The sequence below is a fragment of the Neoarius graeffei genome, chromosome 14 (assembly GCF_027579695.1).
Source record: "Neoarius graeffei isolate fNeoGra1 chromosome 14, fNeoGra1.pri, whole genome shotgun sequence".
Classification (NCBI taxonomy): domain Eukaryota; kingdom Metazoa; phylum Chordata; class Actinopteri; order Siluriformes; family Ariidae; genus Neoarius; species Neoarius graeffei.
The window spans coordinates 18818338-18841856 of record NC_083582.1 but is presented as its reverse complement, the minus strand read 5'-3'; the positions used below and the strand labels follow the sequence as shown (position 1 = coordinate 18841856).

The 23519-nt window shown below is 41.3% G+C and overlaps 1 protein-coding gene across 6 annotated transcripts in view; it reads right to left on the bottom strand.

The window, feature by feature from the left end:
- The window catches only part of mapta (microtubule-associated protein tau a), a 158571-nt gene that overhangs the window by 27778 nt on the left and 107274 nt on the right, over positions 1 to 23519 (bottom strand). For all 6 annotated transcript variants that reach the window (XM_060939388.1, XM_060939392.1, XM_060939387.1 and 3 more), the window contains 4 exons: positions 17175 to 17213; positions 16733 to 16995; positions 15985 to 16077; positions 13896 to 13988 (listed from right to left, as the gene is read on the bottom strand). In XM_060939388.1, the coding sequence (XP_060795371.1) occupies positions 13896 to 13988; positions 15985 to 16077; positions 16733 to 16995; positions 17175 to 17213 (488 nt within the window). The remainder of the gene's footprint in view (positions 1 to 13895; positions 13989 to 15984; positions 16078 to 16732; positions 16996 to 17174; positions 17214 to 23519) is intronic.

Below are 23519 nucleotides of genomic sequence, written 5' to 3'. Positions count from 1 at the left end.
CTCACTAAGAATAGGAAAAGAGTATAGTGGGAATTATTTAGTAGAAAATGAAACCCGACAAGGTAGTATAGTAAGTCCAATATTGTTTTCAATTATGATAAAGGGCGGCATGGTGGTGTAGTGGTTAGCGCTGTTGCCTCACAGCAAGAAGGTCTGGGTTCAAGCCCCGTGGCCGGCAAGGGCCTTTCTATGCGGAGTTTGCATGTTCTCCCCGTGTCCGCGTGGGTTTCCTCCAGGTGCTCCGGTTTCCCCCACAGTCCAAAGACATGCAGGTTAGGTTAACTGGTGACTCTAAATTGACCGTAGGTGTGAATGTGAGTGTGAATGGTTGTTTGTGTCTATGTGTCAGCCCTGTGATGACCTGGCGACTTGTCCAGGGTGTACCCCGCCTTTCACCCGTAGTCAGCTGGGATAGGCTCCAGCTTGCCTGCGACCCTGCGGAACAGGATAAAGCGGCTAGAGAAAATGAGATGAGATGATAAATGAAATATTTAGCAATGCAGATAGGTCTATTGGGGTCTCACTGTTTGCTGATGATGGGGTAATGTGGAAAAGGGGACGAAATTAGAGTTTATAGTGAAGAAAATACAACAAGCAATAGAGAAAGTAGAGGCATGGGCACAAGAATGGGGGTTTAGATTTGCAGTTGTAAAGACAAAGGTACTTTCTTTTTAGTAAAAAAAAGTAGATAATCAAATTCGTCTTAAACTATATGGAGAAAACCTAGAAAGAGTAGAATGTTTCAAATATTTAGGGGTTTGGTTTGACAAGAAGTTCACTTGGAAAACATACAATGGTGCTTGAAAGTTTGTGAACTCTTTAGAATTTTCTATATTTCGGCATAAATATGACCTTAAACATCATCAGATTTTCACACAAGTCCTAAAAGTAGATAAAGAGAACCCAGTTAAACAAATGAGACAAAAAATATCATACTTGGTGATTTATTTATTGAGGAAAATGATCCAATATTACATATTTGTGAGTGGCAAAAGTATGTGAACCTTTGCTTTCAGTAGCTGGTGTGACCCCCTTGTGCAGCAATAACTGCAACTAAATGTTTCCGGTAACTGTTGATCAGTCTTGCACGACGGCTTGGAGGAATTTTAGCCCAGTCCTCTGTACAGAACAGCTTCAACTCTGGGATATTGGTGGGTTTCCTCACATAAACTGCTCGCTTCAGGTCCTTCCACAACATTTCAATTGGATTAAGGTCAGGACTTTGACTTGGTCATTCCAAAACATTAACTTTATTCTTCTTTAACCATTCTTTGGTAGAACGACTTGTGTGCTTAAGGTCGTTGTCTTGCTGCATGACCCACCTTCTCTTGAGATTCAGTTCATGGACAGATATCCTGACATTTTCCTTTAGAATTCGCTGGTATAATTCAGAATTCATTGTTCCATCAATGATGGCAAGCCGTCTTGGCCCAGATGCAGCAAAACAGGCCCAAACCATGATATTACCACCACCATGTTTCGCAGATGGGATAAGGTGTTTTCCTTTCTCTAAATATAACGCTTCTTATTTAAACCAAAAAGTTCTATTCTGGTCTCATCCATCCACAAAACATTTTTCCAATAGCCTTCAAGCTTGTCCATGTGATCTTTAGCAAACTGTAGACGAGCAGCAATGTTCTTTTTGGAGAGCAGTGGCTTTCTCCTTGTAACTCTGCCATGCACACCACTGTTGTTCAGTGTTCTCCTGATGATGGACTCATGAACATTAACATTAGCCTGCTTAGAAGTTACCCAGGGGTCTTTTGTGACCTCGCCGACTATTACACGTCTTGCTCTTGGAGTGATCTTTGTTGGTCAACCACTCCTGGGGAAGGTAACATCTCATCTCATTATCTCTAGCTGCTTTATCCTGTTCCACAGGGTCGCAGGCAAGCTGGAGCCCATCCCAGCTGACTACGGGCGAAAGGCGGGGTACACCCTGGACAAGTCGCCAGGTCATCACAGGGCTGACACATAGACACAGACAACCATTCACACTCACATTCACACCTACGGTCAATTTAGAGTCACCAGTTAACCTAACCTGCATGTCTTTGGACTGTGGGGGAAACCGGAGCACCCAGAGGAAACCCACGCGGACACAGGGAGAACATGCAAACTCAGCACAGAAAGGTCCTCGCCGGCCACGGGGCTCGAACCCGGACCTTCTTGCTGTGAGGCGACAGCGCTAACCACTACACCACCGTGCCGCCCAGGGAGGGCAACAGTGGTCTTGAATTTCCTCTGTACACAATCTGTCTAACTGTGGATTGGTGGAGCCCAAACTCTTTAGAGATGGTTTTGTAACCTTTTTCAGCCTGATGAGCATCAACAACGCTTTTTCTGAGGTCCTCAGAAATCTCTTTTGTTTATGCCATGATACACTTCCACAAACATGTGTTGTGAAGATCAGACTTTGATAGATCCCTGTTCTTTAAATAAAACAGGGTGCCCACTCACACCTGATTGTCATCCCACTGATTGAAAACACCTGACCTTAATTTCACCTTCAAATTAACTGCTAATCCTAGAGGTTCACATACTTTTGCCACTCACAGATATGTAATATTGGATCATTTTCCTCAATAAATAAATGATCAAGGATAATATTTTTATCTCATTTGTTTAACTAGGTTCTCTTTATTTACTTTTAGGACTTGTGTGAAAATCTGATGATGTTTTAGGTCATATTTATGCAGAAATATACAACCCTGATTCCAAAAAAGTTGGGACAAAGTACAAATTGTAAATAAAAATGGAATGCAACGATGTGGAAGTTTCAGAATTGCATATTTTATTCAGAATAGAACATAGATGACATATCAAATGTTTAAATTGAGAAAATGTATCATTTAAAGAGAAAAATTAGGTGATTTTAAATTTCATGACAACACCACATCTCAAAAAAGTTGGGACAAGGCCATGTTTACCACTGTGAGACATCCCCTTTTCTCTTTACAACAGTCTGTAAACGTCTGGGGACTGAGGAGACAAGTTGCTCAAGTTAAGGGATAGGAATGTTAACCCATTCTTGTCTAATGTAGGATTCTAGTTGCTCAACTGTCTTAAGTCTTTTTTGTTGTATCTTCCATTTTATGATGCGACAAATGTTTTCTATGGGTGAAAGATCTGGACTGCAGGCTGGCCAGTTCAGTACCCGGACCCTTCTTCTACGCAGCCATGATGCTGTAATTGATGCAGTATGTGGTTTGGCATTGTCTTGTTGGAAAATGCAAGGTCTTCCCTGAAAGAGACGTCGTCTGGATGGGAGCATATGTTGCTCTAGAACCTGGATATACCTTTCAGCATTGATGGTGTCTTTCCAGATGTGTAAGCTGCCCATGCCACACGCACTAATGCAACCCCACACCATCAGAGATGCAGGCTTCTGAACTGAGCGCTGATAACAACTTGGGTCGTCCTTCTCCTCTTTAGTCCGAATGACACGGCGTCCCTGATTTCCATAAAGAACTTCAAATTTTGATTTGTCTGACCACAGAACAGTTTTCCACTTTGCCACAGTCCATTTTAAATGAGCCTTGGCCCAGAGAAGACGTCTGCGCTTCTGGATCATGTTTAGATATGGCTTCTTCTTTGAACTATAGAGTTTTAGCTGGCAACGGTGGATGGCACGGTGAATTGTGTTTACAGATAATGTTCTCTGGAAATATTCCTGAGCCCATTTTGTGATTTCCAATACAGAAGCATGCCTGTATGTGATGCAGTGCCGTCTAAGGGCCCAAAGATCACGGGCACCCAGTATGGTTTTCTGGCCTTGACCCTTACGCACAGAGATTCTTCCAGATTCTCTGAATCTTTTGATGATATTATGCACTGTAGATGATGATATGTTCAAACTCTTTGCAATTTTACACTGTCAAACTCCTTTCTGATATTGCTCCACTATTTGTCGGCGCAGAATTAGGGGGATTGGTGATCCTCTTCCCATCTTTACTTCTGAGAGCCACTGCCACTCCAAGATGCTCTTTTTATACCCAGTCATGTTAATGACCTATTGCCAATTGACCTAATGAGTTGCAATTTGGTCCTCCAGCTGTTCCTTTTTTTGTACCTTTAACTTTTCCAGCCTCTTATTGCCCCTGTCCCAACTTTTTTGAGATGTGTTGCTGTCATGAAATTTCAAATGAGCCAATATTTGGCGTGAAATTTCAAAATGTGTCACTTTTGATATTTGATATGTTGTCTATGTTATATTGTGAATACAATATCAGTTTTTGAGATTTGTAAATTATTGCATTCCGTTTTTATTTACAATTTGTACTTTGTCCCAACTTTTTTGGAATCGGGGTTGTAGAAAATTCGAAAGGGTTCACAAACTTTCAAGCACCACTGTATTGAAAGAACAGTAGGAAAATGTAAAAAGACAGTGAATATTATTAGATGTTTGAGGGGTAGAGAGTGGGGAGCAAATAGATCAGCCTTGAAAGCTATCTATAGAGGTCAGTTCTTGACCTGACGTCAAATAGGATGTATAATCTATGAATCGGCATCAAAGACATTACTTAAAAAATTGGACACAATCCAGAGTCACATTTTGAGACTGTGCTGTGGAGCCATAAAGACTACTCCGATACCAGCTCTACAGGTAGAAATGGGTGAAATGTCTTTGGAGAAGCAAAGAACTCAGGTCGCACTAACGTATTGGGCAAATTTAAGGGGTCATAACGAAAGTCACCTGGCTCAGAGTGTATTAAAACCATGCCAGGAAAAGGAAAAAGAACATACAAAGAGTTTTGGTTGGATGATAGAGAATAAGGTCAATGAGATTGGAATAGCTGACAAAATGATTTACAGAGATATGTATGCACAACAGAATAAAAGGGGAAGTAAAAACTTCTGATTATAACCAGACATACTGTTAACTTGATTATGTGTGCATATTAATACTGCTGATGTTCTATTCGAAAGTAATAAAATTAGTTATTTTTTTACATTGCCACTCTGTGTTGTCCCACCATGGATTCTAGAAGATGCAAGGGTCGATTTAAATCTGCTAAAGAAGAAGAAAGGGGAAAATATAAGCAAAAATGAAGTTGGTAAATACATCAAAGAAAGTTATCCAAAATATGTAAAAGTATTTAGAGATGCATCTAAAACATTGGACAATAGAGTAGGAATAACGTTTATCATTCCAGAAGTAAATGTCATGTTGAATAAAAGGGTTCGTGATAATTTAGCAGTATATACAGGGGAACTGTTAGCTATTCTTCTTGCTTTAAGCTTGGTAGAGGAGTTAAACCAAAGTTCTGATAGGTTCTGATTCCAGTATTACACTAAAAAGTATTAAATACATGCAGTCAAATACAAGACAAGACATACTACTTGACGTAACTCTAACAATATTCAGAATTAAAAGAGCAGGAGTGGAAGTTAAATTCATGTGGATTTCTACACATATTGGTCTGGAGGGAAATGAGCTTGCAGACAAATATGCACAAGGAGCAACAAGAAAAAGAGAAATAAGTATGGTTGTAAAATATAGTAAGGCTGAGGTTAAAAGTATAATCAAAACAAAAATAAGAAAGAAATGGCAGGAAGAGTGGGATAGAGGAAATAAGGGTCAATACTACTACAGCATTCAAAAGAAAGTAGGAGAAATGAGAGGAAGCAATAGAAATAGAAAGGAGGAAGACATTATATCAAGGATGAGGTTTGGTCACACTGGTCTGAACAGTACATTAAACATAATGGATCAGCATGCTACTGGTAGATGTGAACATTGTGGACTACAGGAAATGGTGGAGCATGTGATGTTGGATTGTCCTAGATATCAACAAGAGAGACAGACACTTAAAAGGACACTTCAAAGGAATCATATAACACTAGGTATCAGAGAGATGTTGCAGATAATGTAGGATATAGGGCTATTTTTAGGTTTTTAAATGATACAGGAATTATTAAGAGAATTTAGCACAATAGTGTAGTAAACGTTCTGGTTTACACTCCAGTCCAGAAGGTGGTGGTAATGCATCTAAAAACTGTTTGCCAACCACCATAAAACAATAAAAAAAGAAGAAGAAGAAGAAGAAGAAGAACCCTCACTCTGCAACACGACTAAGCAAGCAACATGAAAACCAAGGAGCACTCCAAACAGGTCAAAGACCAAGTTGTAGAGAAGTATAGATCAGGGTTCGGTTATTAAAAAAAAAAAAAATCCCAAACTTTGAATATCCCACAGAGCAGCATTAAATCCATGAGAGCAAAATGGAAAGAATATGGCACTCCTACAAACCTGAAAAGAGAAGGCCACCCACCAAAACTCACAGACTGGGGAAGGAGGGCATTAATCAGAGATGCAACAAAAACACCAAAGATAACACTGAAGGAGCTGCAGAGATCCACAGCGGAGATGGGCATGTCTGTCCATAGGACCACTTTAAGCTGTACACTCCACAGAGCAGGGCTTTATGGAAGAGTGGCCAGAAAAACGCCATTGCTTATAGAAAAAAAAAATAAGAAAACACATTTGGAGTTTGCCCAACAGCATGTGGCAGACTCCCCAAACACATGGAAGAAGATTCTCTGGTCAGATGAAACTAAAATTGAACTTTTTGGCCATCATGGGAAATGCCATGTGTGGCACAAACCCAACACTTCCCACTACCCTGAGAACACCATTCCTACAGTGGTGGTGGCAGCATCATGCTGTGGGGATATTTTTCATCTGCAGGGACAGGAAAGCTGGTCAGGAATGAAGGAAAGATGGGTGGCACTAAATACAGGGCAATTCTGGAGGAAAACTGGTTTGAGTCAGCCAGAGGTTTGAGAATGGGACAAAGGTTTATGTTCCAGCAGGACAATGGCCCTAAACATACTGCTAAAGCTACACTGGAGTGATTTTAAAGGGAAACATTTAAATGTCTTGGAATGGCCTAATCAAAGCCCAGACCTCAATCCAGTTGAGAATTTGTGGCATAACTTGAAGATTGCTGTACGTCAATGCAACCCATCTAACTTGAAGGAGTTGGAGCAGTTTTGCCTTGAGGAATGGGCAAAAATCCCAGTGGGTAGATGTGCTAAGCTAATAGAGACATACCCCAAGAGGCTTGCAGCTGTAATTGCAGCAAATGGTGGAACTACAAAGTATTGACTTTGGGGGGTGAATACCTATGCACACTCCAGATTTCTGCTTTTTTTCATCTTAATTATTGTTTGTGTCAAAATAAAAAAAAAAATTGCACCTTTAAATTGGTAGGCATGTTGTGTAACTCAAATGGTGCTAACCCCCCAAAAATCCATTTTAATTCCAGCTTGTAATCCGACAAAACATGACAAAGGGTGATGAATACTTTTACAAGACACTGTACATATCACCATAATACTATTCCAATATATTTATCTATAACCTCAAACAATGCCTTCAAATGTCAACAGCATTGAGATGATACAGTATTTATGGATCATATACACTCACTGGCCACTATTATGTACACCCATCCACCTGCTGTTTTATGCATTTATCTAATCAGCCAATCCCTTGACAGTAGCACAATGCATCAAATTATGCAGATACAAATCAAGAGCTGCAGTTAATGTTCACTTCAAACATCAGAACTGTCATCTCAAAGTGCAACTTTCACTGTGGCATGGGTGTTGGTGCCAGATGGACTGGTTTGAGTATTTCAAAAACTGCTGATCTCCTGGGGTTCTCATACACAACAGTCTCTAGAGTTTACACAGAATGGTACGAAAAACAAAAAACATTGAGTGAGCAACAGTTCTGTGGGTGGAAAGGCCTTGTTGATAAGAGAGGACAGAGGAAAATTGCCAGGTTGGTTTGAGCTGCCAGGAAGGAAATAATAACTCATAGCAACTCTTTATAACTGTGGTGAGCAGAAAAGCACCTCAGCATGCAACAGCAGAAGACCACATTGAGTTCCACTCTGGCAGCCAAGAACAGGAATCTTAGAATCAACAAAAGGTTCCTAGAGGCCAGTGAGTGTATATGAACATATAGACAAATAAAATGAATTGCAGTAATAAGTAAAGATACATACTGATTATAAATAAATAGGAAATACTGTACAAATTTTATCTACATGCAGTTGCATGGAGCCACAACAGCAGCGCAGCACAACTCAACCTAGCATTCCTAAATTCTTAAAATAGACCCAATGACCTCACAGCCATGACAGCCCGCAAAGGTCAGGGGATTTTCTGGATAAAAAGACTGCACTTGTCCTCATGATGAGGTCATCTCCAGCTGCCCAGAGCAACACAAACCAGTCACTGTGTGGAGCTGAGGGATGGGACCATTGAACATTCTTCAGCACCAGAGGAGAACTACTGCACCTCAAAATTACCTCCAACCTGGACGTAGTGGAAGCAGGATTTATACAGGAGTGCTGTTTGACAGTTCATGAGCTCTGATACAATAGTTAAAGACAACATCAATAAACACATCTTGAAGTGGTTTATTCCTCTTAATGCTCGAGCAATTTGCGAACAATTCCAATATTAATTTATTTATTAAAGAGAAACTTCTAAACACAAAGCTCTCTGTCCTTAAGACTCTTGTATTGGAAAACATATATAGACAGATTTACCTCTGTTACAAAACTCTGGCCCTGGAGAGTCAAAAATTCAAAAATGCTAAATAAACACCTCCTTATAGAAAACTTTGCCATGTCAATGACTACAGACAATTCTTATAGAATATATTGTTTTAAAATTAGTACATTAACCTCAAACTAGAGAGCAGAAACTACTATCAGAGCTGCTGTTATTGTGTTACTGAAAATGAATCAAGCTACTGACCAATCAGTGTCAAGCATTCAACAACACTGGGTATAACTGGTATAAAGAAAGATGGGACATTCATCTAAGCTTTGCTTTGTTGTAGTCCACCTAATGGTAATGCATTAAATGTGCAATAGTTAATACAAATAACCTGTAAAAGATGTAGAACATAATAAAAAAATAATAATTGTTTAAGCCAGTGTCAAACCGTTACTATTACAGCTGGGACTTCAGCTTAGCCAAAATTTAGTCAGACAAACCAAAAAAGCAACAAGGCAAAGTATTTTGCAAGGGATTAGTGGCAGGCTGCCAGGTTGCTCTGTTGTGTGTACTTGTCGATGTTGATTTTAAAAGTAACTAAGTAAATTACATAGGGAAATGAATACTTAAGTATGCATGAAAAATACTGTGGCGAGTGTGTGTGGAAGAAGAGTCTGGAGACAGAAATCTTAGTTTGTCGGTCATTAGCCTGTGCTACCTGCTCTCGATAGCACTGGCTTGACCATTTTATTAGCATTCACTAAGACTAGTGATGAACGCTGCACCAGCTGGAAGGTGACTTCACTGCTGCGCTGATGGTACTAAGGCGATAAATTTTTGTTCCCCACTGTAAATCAAAATCTGATTGGTTAATTAATCTGTCACTTCCTATATAAACATACACTACCACTGCCATGGCCTTCTGTGCTGGCAGTGAAGTCCTAACCAATGAGTGAGCCAGCTCTAAACTCTTCTCAGCCTAGAGACAACAAACAAAAAAATCGCACTGGATAACTCTATTTTAATGTTTTCAGGACAGTAACCCTTTCATTTCTGAAGCAAATTTGATAGAAAATGAGGCCAAATTAGAATTGGAAGAGAATAATTATAATTAAATTATGAAAGAATGAATGAAATTTAAAAAATGAAAAAAATTAAATATAACATTTGAAATGCTGACATATCAGCATTTCAAATGTTATATTTAATTTTTTTCATTTCAAATTTTGGGCTTTGTCTAAAGGCCAAGAAGGCCCTGACAGTTCCCCTCTGGTTTAAGCCATGGCTTCAGCACAAGTGTATTATACGGCTAAGAAAATCCATCTTTCTCTTTCACTCCACCCCAGCTTAGTCTGATCAGAAAGAAAAATATAGATGAAAACAGTTAGAGTCCAACAAAGGAGCAGAATTGTGTGTGCACACGTGGAAATCAGGGCTCTGGTTTCAAGGAGCAAAAAGTAAGGAGTAAATATATCGTTCCAATATTATTTAACTTCACATAATGTAACTGCTAGATACCTAATCTTGACTACTGGACATTTGGGAGGAAAGGGACCAAAGACAACGAATTAAGCACAAGAATTCAAATGTTTTCCAGACCTTATGCTTCATAACATACACATCTACAGGATACCTCATGCATATTAATGGTGAAAGAAACACTATAGACAACTGTAACATTAATGAACCTGTCCAGCAAGTACAACCCCGATTCCAAAAAAGTTGGGACAAAGTACAAATCGTAAATAAAAATGGAATGCAATAATTTACAAATCTCAAAAACTGATATTGTATTCATAGTAGAACATAGACAACATATCAAATGTCGAAAGTGAGACATTTTGAAATTTCATGCCAAATATTGGCTCATTTGAAATTTCATGACAGCAACACATCTCAAAAAAGTTGGGACAGGGGCAATAAGAGGCTGGAAAAGTTAAAGGTACAAAAAAGGAACAGCTGGAGGACCAAATTGCAACTCATTAGGTCAATTGGCAATAGGTCATTAACATGACTGGGTATAAAAAGAGCATCTTGGGAGTGGCAGCGGCTCTCAGAAGTAAAGCTGGGAAGAGGATCACCAATCCCCCTAATTCTGCGCTGACAAATAGTGGAGCAATATCAGAAAGGAGTTCGACAGTGTAAAATTGCAAAGAGTTTGAACATATCATCATCTACAGTGCATAATATCATCAAAAGATTCAGAGAATCTGGAAGAATCTCTGGGCATAAGGGTCAAGGCTGGAAAACCATACTGGGTGCCTGTGATCTTCAGGCCCTTAGACGGCACTGCATTACATACAGGCATTCTTCTGTATTGGAAATCACAAAATGGGCTCAGGAATATTTCCAGAGAACATTATCTGTGAACACAATTCACCATGCCATCCACCGTTGGCGGCTAAAACTCTACAGTTCAAAGAAGAAGCCGTATCTAAACATGATCCAGATGCGCAGACATCTTCTCTGGGCCAAGGCTCATTTAAAATGGACTGTGGCAAAGTGGAAAACTGTTCTGTGGTCAGACGAATCAAAATTTGAAGTTCTTTATGGAAATCAGGGGTGCCGTGTCATTCGGACTAAAGAGGAGAAGGACAACCCAAGTTGTTATCAGCGCTCAGTTCAGAAGCCTGCATCTCTGATGGTATGGGGAGGCATTAGTGCATGTGGCATGGGCAGCTTGGAAAGACACTATCAATGCTGAAAGGTATATCCAGGTTCTAGAGCAACATATGCTCCCATCCAGACGACGTCTCTTTCAGGGAAGACCTTGCATTTTCCAACATGACAATGCCAAACCACATACTGCATCAATTACAGCATCATGGCTGCGTAGAAGAAGGGTCCGGGCAGAGCCTGCCCATAGCATAGGCAATATAGGCAAATGCTAAGGGCGCTGCGTCCATCCAGGGGCGCAGAAACGGGGGGGAGAAAAATTATGACTTCCACTATTCTGAAAACGAGTCAGCATTATGTCTTAGCCTAATTTAATTGTACAGCAAAGCATGTAGTCAGGGTGCGATTTGTCAAAAAAAAGCGGGGTGGGGTGGTGGTTGTTAATCATGAAACAATAAGCGCTCAACAGTGGTTCGCCCTGTCTATAGTGTGTCTTCGGGCGCGCAAGTGCGCATCCGTGACTATTCTCTGTTTTGGCCATGTAATAGCCTAAGTGTTGTTGGCTAAAGAGTGTTTTTGCATAACGTAGATAACTGACATAGATCTGTTGCTTGTTTTGAATATGGCTGCACTTGGAGCAGTCTGTCGGTGTCGTTGAGCAGTCTGGGCTGAAGTAAAGGTCTTTTATGCACCGAACACGTTTCGCAGCGAGATATTCCAATGGTGCCTGGCACGTTTTTTTTTTTTTAAATAAAACAAAGTTGCTTTGTTGATCTGTGTTCTCATTAAAATGACAGTTTAGCAGCTCATTCAAGCAACCATGTTGCGAAGAGCTTCCTGGAGGAAAATATAATAAATGCGTTGAAAACAAGAAACAATCTCAGTGCGTCAAGACTGCAGGGAAATGAAACAAGCACTCAGATGTGTTCTCTTTACCAGCGCCAGCGATTGCTATAGGCGACCTAGTGTGCCCAGGGGCGCCAAGGGCGACCAAAACCCCACCAAAAAGGAGGGATGGAGTTATTGAATGGAGATGTTACCAAGTGCATCAGTGGTGTACAGTGTTTTCAACCACTGTGCTGCCGAACTCTAGTACCGCGGAACACTAGTGTGCCGTGAGAGATCACCAAGTGTACCATGGAAAATTATAGAATGACTGTATATTGTAAATATTGGCAACAGCGTTTTAATTTCAATCAACATTTTCTATTGGTGATGTGCCTTGAGATTTTTTCATTGAAAAAAGTGCGCCCTGGCTCATGAAAGGTTGAAAACCTTTTTTACAACACCTCTGATGCGGCTGGGGATGTAGAAATACACGCTCCTTGCCTCTGTTGTTACACTACCTGTGACAGTAGCTTCTGCTGAAAGAAGCTTTTCAAAATTAAAACTGCTGAAGACATACTTAAGGTCAACAATGAGTCAAGAACGTCTGAATGGGCTTGCTCTGATGAGCATTAACCAAGAGATCTCAAGAGAAATATCATTTGATGATATTATCAAGGAATTTGCCATTAGGAAGACCAGACGAGTCCCATTGTAATGTTACTTCAATAACAAAGTACCCATAATAGCACTTTTGTTTGAAAATACAGTCCATTGATGTCCTAACAGGGTGCTTAAGTTTGCACAATTTAGAATTGTAGAATTTTTTATTCATTTAATTTGCTAATTCTTCAGAGATGACTTAACTTTTAATAGCAAAAAAGAAACTAAAAATAATTTGTTTATTGTCCATGCACTACACTTTGAACAGGGTGCGGAAGAGTTTTTGCCCATTATATGGAGATATGTATTGAATTTGTGTGGTCATTTTACTTTGTGACACTTTATGTGAATAATGATAACAATAATAACAATAATGAAAAAGATAAAAATGACTTCTTGTTTATTGTCCATGCACCGTACATTGTTTAATAGTAATAGAATAGAGTGATTAGATTAAAGTGTTATTTAGATGTTATTAGAGGGGTTTTTTTCTTGGGGGGGGGCACCAAAACTCAATCTCGCCTAGGGCAGCCAAAGACCTAGAGCCGGCCCTGGCTCCGGGTACTGAACTGGCCAGCCTGCAGTCCAGATCTTTCACCCATAGAAAACATTTGGCGCATCATAAAACGGAAGATACAACAAAAAAGACCTAAGACAGTTGAGCAACTAGAATCCTACATTAGACAAGAATGGGTTAACATTCCTATCCCTAAACTTGAGCAACTTGTCTCCTCAGTCCCCAGACATTTACAGACTGTTGTAAAGAGCAAAGGGGATGTCTCACAGTGGTAAACATGGCCTTGTTCCAACTTTTTTGAGATGTGTTGTTGTCATGAAATTTAAAATCACCTAATTTTTCTCTTTAAATGATACATTTTCTCAGTTTAAACATTTGATATGTCATCTATGTTCTATTCTGAATAAAATATGGAATTTTGAAACTTCCACATCATTGCATTCTGTTTTTATTTACAATTTGTACTTTGTCCCAACTTTTTTGGAATCGGGGTTGTACAAGTGTAACACCACAATGTCACAGTGCCAAGACAGAAGGAGTTTTGAATTTCACGCAGTAAGTGATCAAGTCAACTTGACTACCTCATAGATCAACAAACTATTAACATTCACTCGTGCCAAAAGGTCTCTTGAGTAAAATGAAATGAAAGGCATTAATGCCAACTGAATCTGACAGAGCGATTAGTGATAGTTGAAACCACATGGAGAAGATATTGCAAGACTGGAGATACTCCACTCCTCCCTTGTTTACTCACTTTGCCACCTCCGGGTGTATGTTTGATATTGTCTTTGGAGCCACACCTAGCCTGCACATTACTTAAGTCCAACTTCTGATCAAGAATCTGAACCTGAAAGAAAAAAACAGGTTTGGGGAAGGTAAGAAAATTCGCCATGAGAACTGTCTGTGGAGACCAGAGCAAAGGCCAAGAATGAGGGAACAACTGTAAACTACAACCCATCATAATGACATGCACAAAGCTTGATTTTCAAAGCTGACAAACAGATAGACTGAGAGATTTGAACTTAATAATAGACACTCACTGGCCACTTTATTAGAAACACCCATGCACCTGCTGTTTTATGCAGTTATCTAACCCTTGACAGCAGCATAATGCATAAAATCACGCAGATACAAATCAAGAGCTCCAGTTAATATTCACTTCAAACATCAGAATGGGAAAAATTGCGATCTCAAAGTGTGACTTTCACTGTGGCATGGGTGTTGATGCAAAAGGTTTGAGTATTTCAGAAACTGCTGATCTCCTGGGGTTTTCACACACAACAGTCTCTAGAGTTTACACAGAAAACAGAAAACATTGAGCGAGCAACAGTTCTGTGGGTGGAAACAAATGCCTTGTTGATAAGAGAGATCAGAGGAAATTGGCCAGATTGGTTTGAGCTGCCAGGAAAGATGTAATAACTCATATAATCACTCTTTACAACTGTGGTAAGCAGAAAAGCATCTCAGCATGCAACAGCAGAAGACCACATCGGGTTCCACTCCTGCCAGCCAATAACAAGAATCTTAGACTTAAGAACAAGCTCCTATTAAAGTAACCGGTGACTGTATGTCAGACAAAACATAAAATATAGGAGAATCCAGATTGGCTAGTTTTAACAAGGTCTTCACAAATAGTCATAACTTCAGGAAGAACCAAGACTTGAAAGCATTGTGTTCATCCCATAGTTACTCACGTTTCCACTTCTGGGACTTTGTTTGGCGTTATCTTTTCTGTGCTAACAAAAAAGCAGCAAGGGCTGTACATGAGGATCAGAGCAAGATGAGAGTGGAAAGGAAACCACAGGTACAGACCTTTTACAGACATTTTCATTTATATTTAGCAGTGTTTGCCAATTCTGGTCCAGCAATCCACTGGCATTACATAATTTAATGTTTTCTTTGTTCTGCAGTATTCATTCTGTCATAATGAGGCACTTAATTACCTAATTATGCAACATGTAGGTTTTCCAGGATCAGGATTGAGATAAGTGATGTATACCAACAGGAATGGGTCAGTTAGTGTTGGTAGATTGAACCCGAGTCTTACTATTGTTTAGTTTGATTGTTTGATGAGTTTTGTCTGTAGTACAGTTGAGAGAAGAGCATCAAGTTGATAAATATTTCTCTTTGGTCAGGGATGAACCAGTGAGGTTACATTTAAGGAGATCTGGTTTGCAAGGGAAATTTGTTTTCATAAAAAATACAAACTTTATGATGACAGTTGAGGAGCAAGGTTAGGAGGTAAGGTTAAGTAGAGACTTTGATGGTTACAACTAGAGAAAAAAAACTACAACTCAAGGTTCATCCCATTGTTACTCACTTTGCCCCCTCCAGGTATATGCTTGATATTGTCTTTGGAGCCACACTTAGACTGAACATTACTAAAGTCCAGCTTCTGATCAAGAATTTGGACCTGTAAAAAGGTAAAGTATTGGTAAAAGAGTGAGAAGATGCAGGGCAAATGGGATCTGAGGAGTTTTGGAATAACTATGTTAACTGGAAGGTGTGGTGAGATGCAGAAAATGTCTGTTGTTCTACTTAGGTTTATCCAGCTTCTGATCAAAAATTTTGACCTGTGTAAGGTAAATATTGGGGAAAATTCATTAGTACTAAAGGATCATTGTTGCTTTAGCTTGCCTTACTAGTTGTAATCTGAGACAAGATTACAATTGCACATCAGTGCATTAAAAGCAGATGTTGTTTCAATCGAGCCATTATTGTATAAAATAAGGTAACTGTCATTCTAATAGCCAAGCAGCCTGAAATTGTGGATCTTTCACCTTTTCATATCTTAAAAATACTTTAATGAAATTCAGAAACATATGGTCTTCTGGTCCATATACCTTGCCTCCTCCAGGAACGTGCTTAATGTTGTCTTTAGAACCACATCGAGCTTGGACATTGCTGAAGTCCACTTTCTTATCAAGAATCTGGACCTGTATACAAGAGATAGTACAGAAGAGCAAAAAACTTACCGGTCACTTTATAACAAGTAAAAAGGCTGCTCCTTGCTGTGAGAAATTTCCAGAATCTTTTCGAATAAAAAGTAATATAAGCCAGTATTCCAGTATTGGAATGGAAGTGTAACGGGAGTTTTTGGTGATGATAACTGGAGGAAGAACCAAAACTCAAGGTTCATCCCATAGTTACTCACTTTGCCACCTCCTGGTACATGTTTGATATTGTCTTTGGAACCACACTTAGACTGAACATTACTAAAGTCCAGCTTCTGATCAAGAATTTGGACCTGTAAAAAGGTAAATTATTGGTAAAAGAGTGAGAAAATGCAAGGCAAAAGGCTGTTGACTGAGGAGTTTTGAAATAACTATGTTAACTGGAAGGTGTATTGAGATGCAGAAAATGTCTGGTGTTCTACTTAGGTTTATATTTAAATTGTTTAAGATCATTAAAATGACCTGAAATAGTAATTAACATTGTTAAATATCAGGGATATAAATCTGGGCAATGCCAAATGGTGACTGTGTGAATGTGAATGTGAAGCATAATGATTTTAGATTTTACCCATGATTTTAGTAGGACCTGAACATCCTAACTGAACTTAAATTGCAGAAGAAATTAGGATAATAGTACCCGGCCTCCTCCAGGCTGGTGTTTGATGTTGTCAGTGGAGCCAACTTTGGAGCGCACATTCTTCAGGTCGGGCAGAGGTGCAGCAGTCAAAGGGGCTGGAGAACGGTTCTTCAGGGAGCCAGGAGATTTGGGGGTGGAACGGATCACTGCCACCTTCTTTATCTCCTTTCCTGCTGGGGTTTTACCACCTAGAGACTTGCTGGCAGGTGATTTAGGGGTGCCAGGACTACTTTGGCCACTTGCCTCAGGGGTCTTAGGAGAATCTAAGAGGAGAATGCAACATAAATTTTAGATTTCAAATCTCCATCAAAATACTCAGTATTGATCACCAAATACTCGGTATTGATCCCCAGCATTTGGTACACCATGAAGACAGATGTTCAGAAGATGAAGGAAAACAAATACAAGTCTTTTCTAAATGAAATCTAAATGTTTGCTTTACCTTTTCCATTTTTGACTTGTTTCTTTGGATCCACTTTCACTGTATTAAAATAACAAAGAAAAAAACATTAGCAGTGTGAGGCAGTGCTACTTGCTTAAGGGCAACATGAGTTCAATCATTGCTGATTTTAATTTATGGACCTTCGTTACCAGTTGAGAACTTGACTGTGCATAATGTCACATTACAAATGGTATCACCTTTCATGGATAAAGATTATTAGGAGTGTATTAAATCTGCACACATTTATTGCATTCACTATCACCAGATTTAACATCCATATTAAATTTGAGAATGAATTATCAATTAGTCAATTGATGTTTAAATTAAATATTATAGTACAGATTTAGTTGTTGGTTTTTATTCACTCTAGTGTAGCTTTGGCAGTATGGTTAGGAGTGTTGTCCTGCTGGAAACTTGACCTTTGTCTCAAAAGTCAAGTCTTTTGAAGACTGGAATTTTTTTTTCCCGAGGATTGCCCAGTATTTGGTTCCATCTGCCTTGCCATTATACCTGAAGGTTTTCCCAGTCCCAGCTGGTAAAAACCACACTCACATTTCCACCAAACGTCACAATTAATTTGGTCCACATGTTTGCCAATTGGCGAGTTCCAATGAGATTTCATATGTTTTTTTCTTCAATATCCATCCATCCATCCATTCATTACCTATACTGCTTATTCTTCAGGATTGTAGAGGAAGCTGGAGCCAATCCCAGCTGACCTTGGGCGAGAGGCGGGGCACACCCTGGACAGGTTGGCAATCTACTGCAGGGATTTTTGACAAAGTACAAATTGTAAATAAAAACGGAATGCAATAATTTACAAATCTCAAAGACTGATATTGTATTCACAATAGAACATAGACAACATATCAAATGTCTAAAGTGAGACATTTTGAAATTTCATGCCAAATATTGGCTCATTTGAAATTTCATGACAGCAACACATCTCAAAAAAGTTGGGACAGAGGCAATAAGAGGCTGGAAAAGTTAAAAGGTACAAAAAAGGAACAGCTGGAGGACCAAATTGCAACTCATTAGGTCAATTGGCAATAGGTCATTCACATGACTGGGTATAAAAAGAGCATCTTGGGAGTGGCAGCGGCTCTCAGAAGTAAAGATGGGAAGAAGATCACCAATCCCCCTAATTCTGCGCCGACAAATAGTGGAGCAATATCAGAAAGGAGTTTGACAGTGTAAAATTGCAAAGAGTTTGAACATATCATCATCTACAGTGCATAATATCATCAAAAGATTCAGAGAATCTGGAAGAATCTCTGTGCGTAAGGGTCAAGGCCAGAAAACCATACTGGGTGCCCGTGATCTTCGGGCCCTTAGACGGCACTGCATCACATACAGGCATGCTTCTGTATTGGAAATCACAAAATGGGCTCAGGAATATTTCCAGAGAATATTATCTGTAAACACAATTCACCGTGCCATCCGCTGTTGCCAGCTAAAACTCTATAATTCAAAGAAGAAGCCGTATCTAAACATGATCCAGAAGCGCAGACGTCTTCTTTGGACCAAGGCTCATTTAAAATGGACTGTGGCAAAGTGGAAAACTGTTCTGTGGTCAGACGAATCAAAATTTGAAGTTCTTTATGGAAATCAGGGACGCCGTGTCATTCGGACTACAGAGGAGAAGGACGACCCAAATTGTTATCAGCGCTCAGTTCAGAAGCTTACACATCTGGAAAGACACCATCAATGCTGAAAGGTATATCCAGGTTCTAGAGCAACATATGCTCCCATCCAGACGACATCTCTTTCAGGGAACACCTCGCATTTTCCAACATGACAATGCCAAACCACATACTGCATCAATTGCAGCATCATGGCTGCATCGAAGAAAGGTCTGGGTACTGAACTGGCCAGCCTGCAGTCCAGATCTTTCACCCATAGAAAACATTTGGCGCATCATAAAACGGAAGATATGACAAAAAAGACCTAAGACAGTTGAGCAACTAGAATCCTACATTAGACAAGAATGGGTTAACATTCCTATCCCTAAACTTGAGCAACTTGTCTCCTCAGTCCCCAGATGTTTACAGATTGTTGTAAAGAGAAAAGGGGATGTCTCACAGTGGTAAACATGGCCTTGTCCCGACTTTTTTGAGATGTGGTGTTGTCATGAAATTTAAAATCACCTAATTTTCTCTTTAAATGACACATTTTCTCAGTTTAAACATTTGATATGTCATCTATGTTCAATTCTGAATAAAATATGGAATTTTGAAACTTCCACATCATTGCATTCCATTTTTATTTACAATTTGTACTTTGTCCCAACTTTTTTGGAATCGGGGTTTATATATATATATATATATATATATATATGTAAATTTTCCAATCTTCCATAGTGCCCTGCTTTGGGAAGTGTCCAGGTTGCCATGTAAACAGCATCTCCCATCTGAGCTATGGAACTATCTAGCTCCTTCAGAGTTCATCTTGGTCTCTTGGTTGCTTCTTTGACTAATTCCCTCTTTATCTGGACACTGACTTTTGGTGGACAGTCATGGTTGTGCCATATTCTGTCCATTTTTTAAATAACGAATTTAATGATCAAAGTTTGGGATATTTTCATAGCCAAAGCCTGATTAATACTTTTCCAGGACTTTGTCCCAGATATGTTTTGATAGCAGTTGTGAACCATTCCTATTAGGGCTGGGACTTCAGCTCAGCCAAAACTTAGCCAGACACACCAAAAGAGCAACAGCGAAAAGGAATTTGCAAGAGATTAGAGGCAGGTTGTCAGGTCACCCCATTGTGTATAGTTGTCGATGTTGATTTTAATAGTAACTAAGTAAATTATAGGGAAATGCATACTTAAGTCTGAGTGAAAAATACTGGGGTGAGTGTGTGTAACCGACTATAACCAGTCAGTTGCTCTAATAATAGCTCAAAGTCTCTGTGTGGCTAATACAGTGGTGCTTGAAAGTTTGTGAACCCTATAGAATTTTCTCGATTTCTGCATAAATATGACCTAAAACATCATCAGATTTTCACACAAGTCCTAAAAGTAGATAAAGAGAACCCAGTTAAACAAATGAGACAAAATACTTGGTCTTTAATTTATTGAGGAAAATGATCCAATATTACATATCTGTGAGTGGCAAAAGTATGTGAACATTTGCTTTCAGTATCTGGTGTGACCCCCTTGTGCAGCAATAACTGCAACTAAAGATTTCCAGTAACTGCAGATCAGTCCTGCACACCAGCTTGGAGGAATTTTTGCCCATTTCTCTGTACAGAACAGCTTCAACTCTGGGATGTTGGTGGGTTTCCTCACATGAACTGCTCACTTCAGGTCCTTCCACAACATTTCATTTGGATTAAGGTCAGGACTTTGACTTGGCCATTCCAAAACATTAACTTTATTCTTCTTTAACCATTGTTTGAGAGAATGACTTGTGTGCTTAGGGTTGTTGTCTTGGTGCATGACCCACCTTCTCTTGCGATTCAGTTCATGGATAGATGTCATGACATTTTCCTTTAGAATTTGCTGTTATAATTCAGAATTCATTGTTCCATCAATGATAACAAGCTGTCCTGGTCTAGATGCAGTAAAACAGGCCCAAACCATGATACTACCACCACCATGTTTCACAGATGGGATAAGGTTCTATAGTATTGGACCAAGTGGGTGGAGCACAGAAGCATGGCAGGCCAGAACTGAATTCTCAATGAACTATTTATTGTTAGCTTTTCAGCCTTTTATCACTTCCCAGCCAAGCGCGTGCGTGCACACACACACACACACACACACACACACACACACACACACACACAATGCCACACGGCTTACGCCCGTATAATAATTCGAACGGGGAGAACCCCGTGGAGGCTTGTGGGACCTCTCGCACTGCAAATAACAGGGGCTCAAGCCATTTATCCCAGTTGCATGCGTCCTTGTTTACGAATTTTCTAATTATGTTTTTGAGGGTGCGATTAAACTGTTCGACTAAGCCATCCATTTGTGGGTGATAAACGCTGGTGCGGATAGGCTTAATTCCCAGTAACCCATACAGTTCGCACGGTGTGCGTGACATAAACGTAGTGCCTTGATCAGTCAGAATCTCTTTGGGCATTCCGACCTGGGATATGATGCGGAAGAGTGCTTCAGCAATACAACATGCTGAGATATTGTGAAGAGGCACTGCTTCCGGATATCGCGTTGCATAGTCTACCAGAACTAAAATAAAGCGATATCCGATCTAATGGCCCGACGAGATCCATCCCAATTCTTTCGAACGGGGTCTCGATTAATGGCAGAGGGCGCAAAGGTGCTTTTGGGATGGCTGTGGGATTTACTAACTGGCATTCGCGGCATGCCGTACACCACCTACAGACATCGCCTCGAATCCCTGGCCAATAGAACTGGGCCATTATTTGGGCTAGTGTCTTGTCTTGCCCTAAGTGTCCAGCCATGGGATTAAAGTGAGCCACCTGGAATATAAATTCCCGGTGGCTCTTTGGGATTAAAAGTTGGGTTATTTGTTCCTTAGTCTGAGTGTCCTGCGTCACTCAGTATAATCTATCCTTAATAATGGAAAAATAGGGGAAGGACGGGGTGGCGTTTGGCTGGAGCGTTTGACCATCGGTTACTCTCACTTGGTCAAACGCGTGCTGCAGAGTCTCGTCTCGTGACTGCTCTAACAGGAAATCCGCGAGGGATTCCCCAAGAGAGGGAGGAGGAGCTTGCTGCTCCTCACTCTGACGCGGTGATGACATAGATGGCTCTGTGACAGCTGCTCCCGCCAATGCCACTCTGGGACCTCCCCCTGCTGAATTATGGCAGGCCCCACTCTTCACCAAGTGCGTCATTAATTCCCGAAATCCCGGCCAATCAGTCCCCAAAATTATCGAGTGGGTAAGGCGAGGATTAACCGCCACCTGTACTCTAAATTTCTCCCCTCGAAACAGAATATGGACCGACACTAAAGGGTAGTTGTGAACATGCCTGTGCACACACAACACCTTCACCAATTGTGCTCTTCCCAATGCCTCATCTTGAACCAGGCTTTGGTGGATTGAGGTCTGATTACAGCTGGAGTCCACCAAAGCCTGATACGTATCCCCTTGGATACTCACCGGTATGCGATATGCTCTGGCCCGATCGAGGGCGGTCTCCGGCGCATCGGGGATCCGGACCACCATGCCCACCTCCATCGCCGAGCACGGACGCTGGAGGTGCCCTGGTTCCCTGCAGCGCCAGCATACCAGCCCAGGCTCTCTCTCTGCACCGATGTTCTGGAGATCACTCACCTGAGGGGGGAAGACACAGACACGGAAGTAGGAAACGGTAGGACACTGTGGATGCGGCGGGCCGGCTGGGGTGGATCCGGCCCCCACCTCCGCGGTGGGGGAATGGGGCGAGGGTGAGGAACAGAAGGGGGGAGAGAGAGAGGGGAGAGGGGAGAAGGGAAGACATGCTGTCCTGCCGTCAGAACAGCTGCCATATGGTCCTCTGCCAGCTCGATGGCCTGATCCAGTGACACCGGGCGATGGCACTGGACCCACTCTGCGGTTCCTTCTGGAAGTCGGGCGACGAATTGCTCCAGCACCACCAGATCGATGATTCCCTCGGCGTCGTGGTTGTCGGCCCTCAGCCACCGCCGGCAGGCGTCCTGGAGTTGTTGGCCAAATGTGAACGGCCAGCCAACCACCTCCAGGCGCAGCACGTGGAAGCACTGCCGCTGCTTCTCTGGGGTGCGACCCACGTGCTGGAGGACAGCCCTGCGGAGGGCCGCGTAGACCAGCTGGCTGTTAGCAGGGAGCTGTAGCGCGGCCAGCTGCGCCTCGCCCGTTAGCAGGGGGAGGAGGTGCGCCACGCGCTGTTCCACTGGCCAACCCCACGCCTCGGCTGCCTGCTCTAAAAGAGCAAAGAAGGCTTCGGGTCGTCCTGCAGACCCATCTTCATTAGGGTGAGGTGGGGAGGGTCCGCGGCGGTGGTGATCAGGGCCCCTGCCGACGCGAGCAGGTGCCAGAATGCCTGGCAATCTTCCTGTTGCGCCAGCACTGGGGCTTCAAAGCATTGTTCTTGCTCCTTCCAGAGTGTGATCAGTGCCTGGTGCTGGCTCTGTTGGGCCGTGGCAAGGGCATGGACCAGGTCCTTGAAGGGGGAGGACTCCATGTGGCCATTCCCTTCCGCACTTTCCCGGGTTTCGGCACCACTATAGTATTGGACCAGGTGGGTGGAGCACAGAAGCACGGCAGGCCAGAACTGAGTTCTCAATGAACTATTTATTGTTAGCTTTTCAGCCTTTTATCACTTCCCAGCCACGCGTGCGCATGCGCACATACAAACACACACACACACACATAAAGGGTGCGGTCACTGGGGAA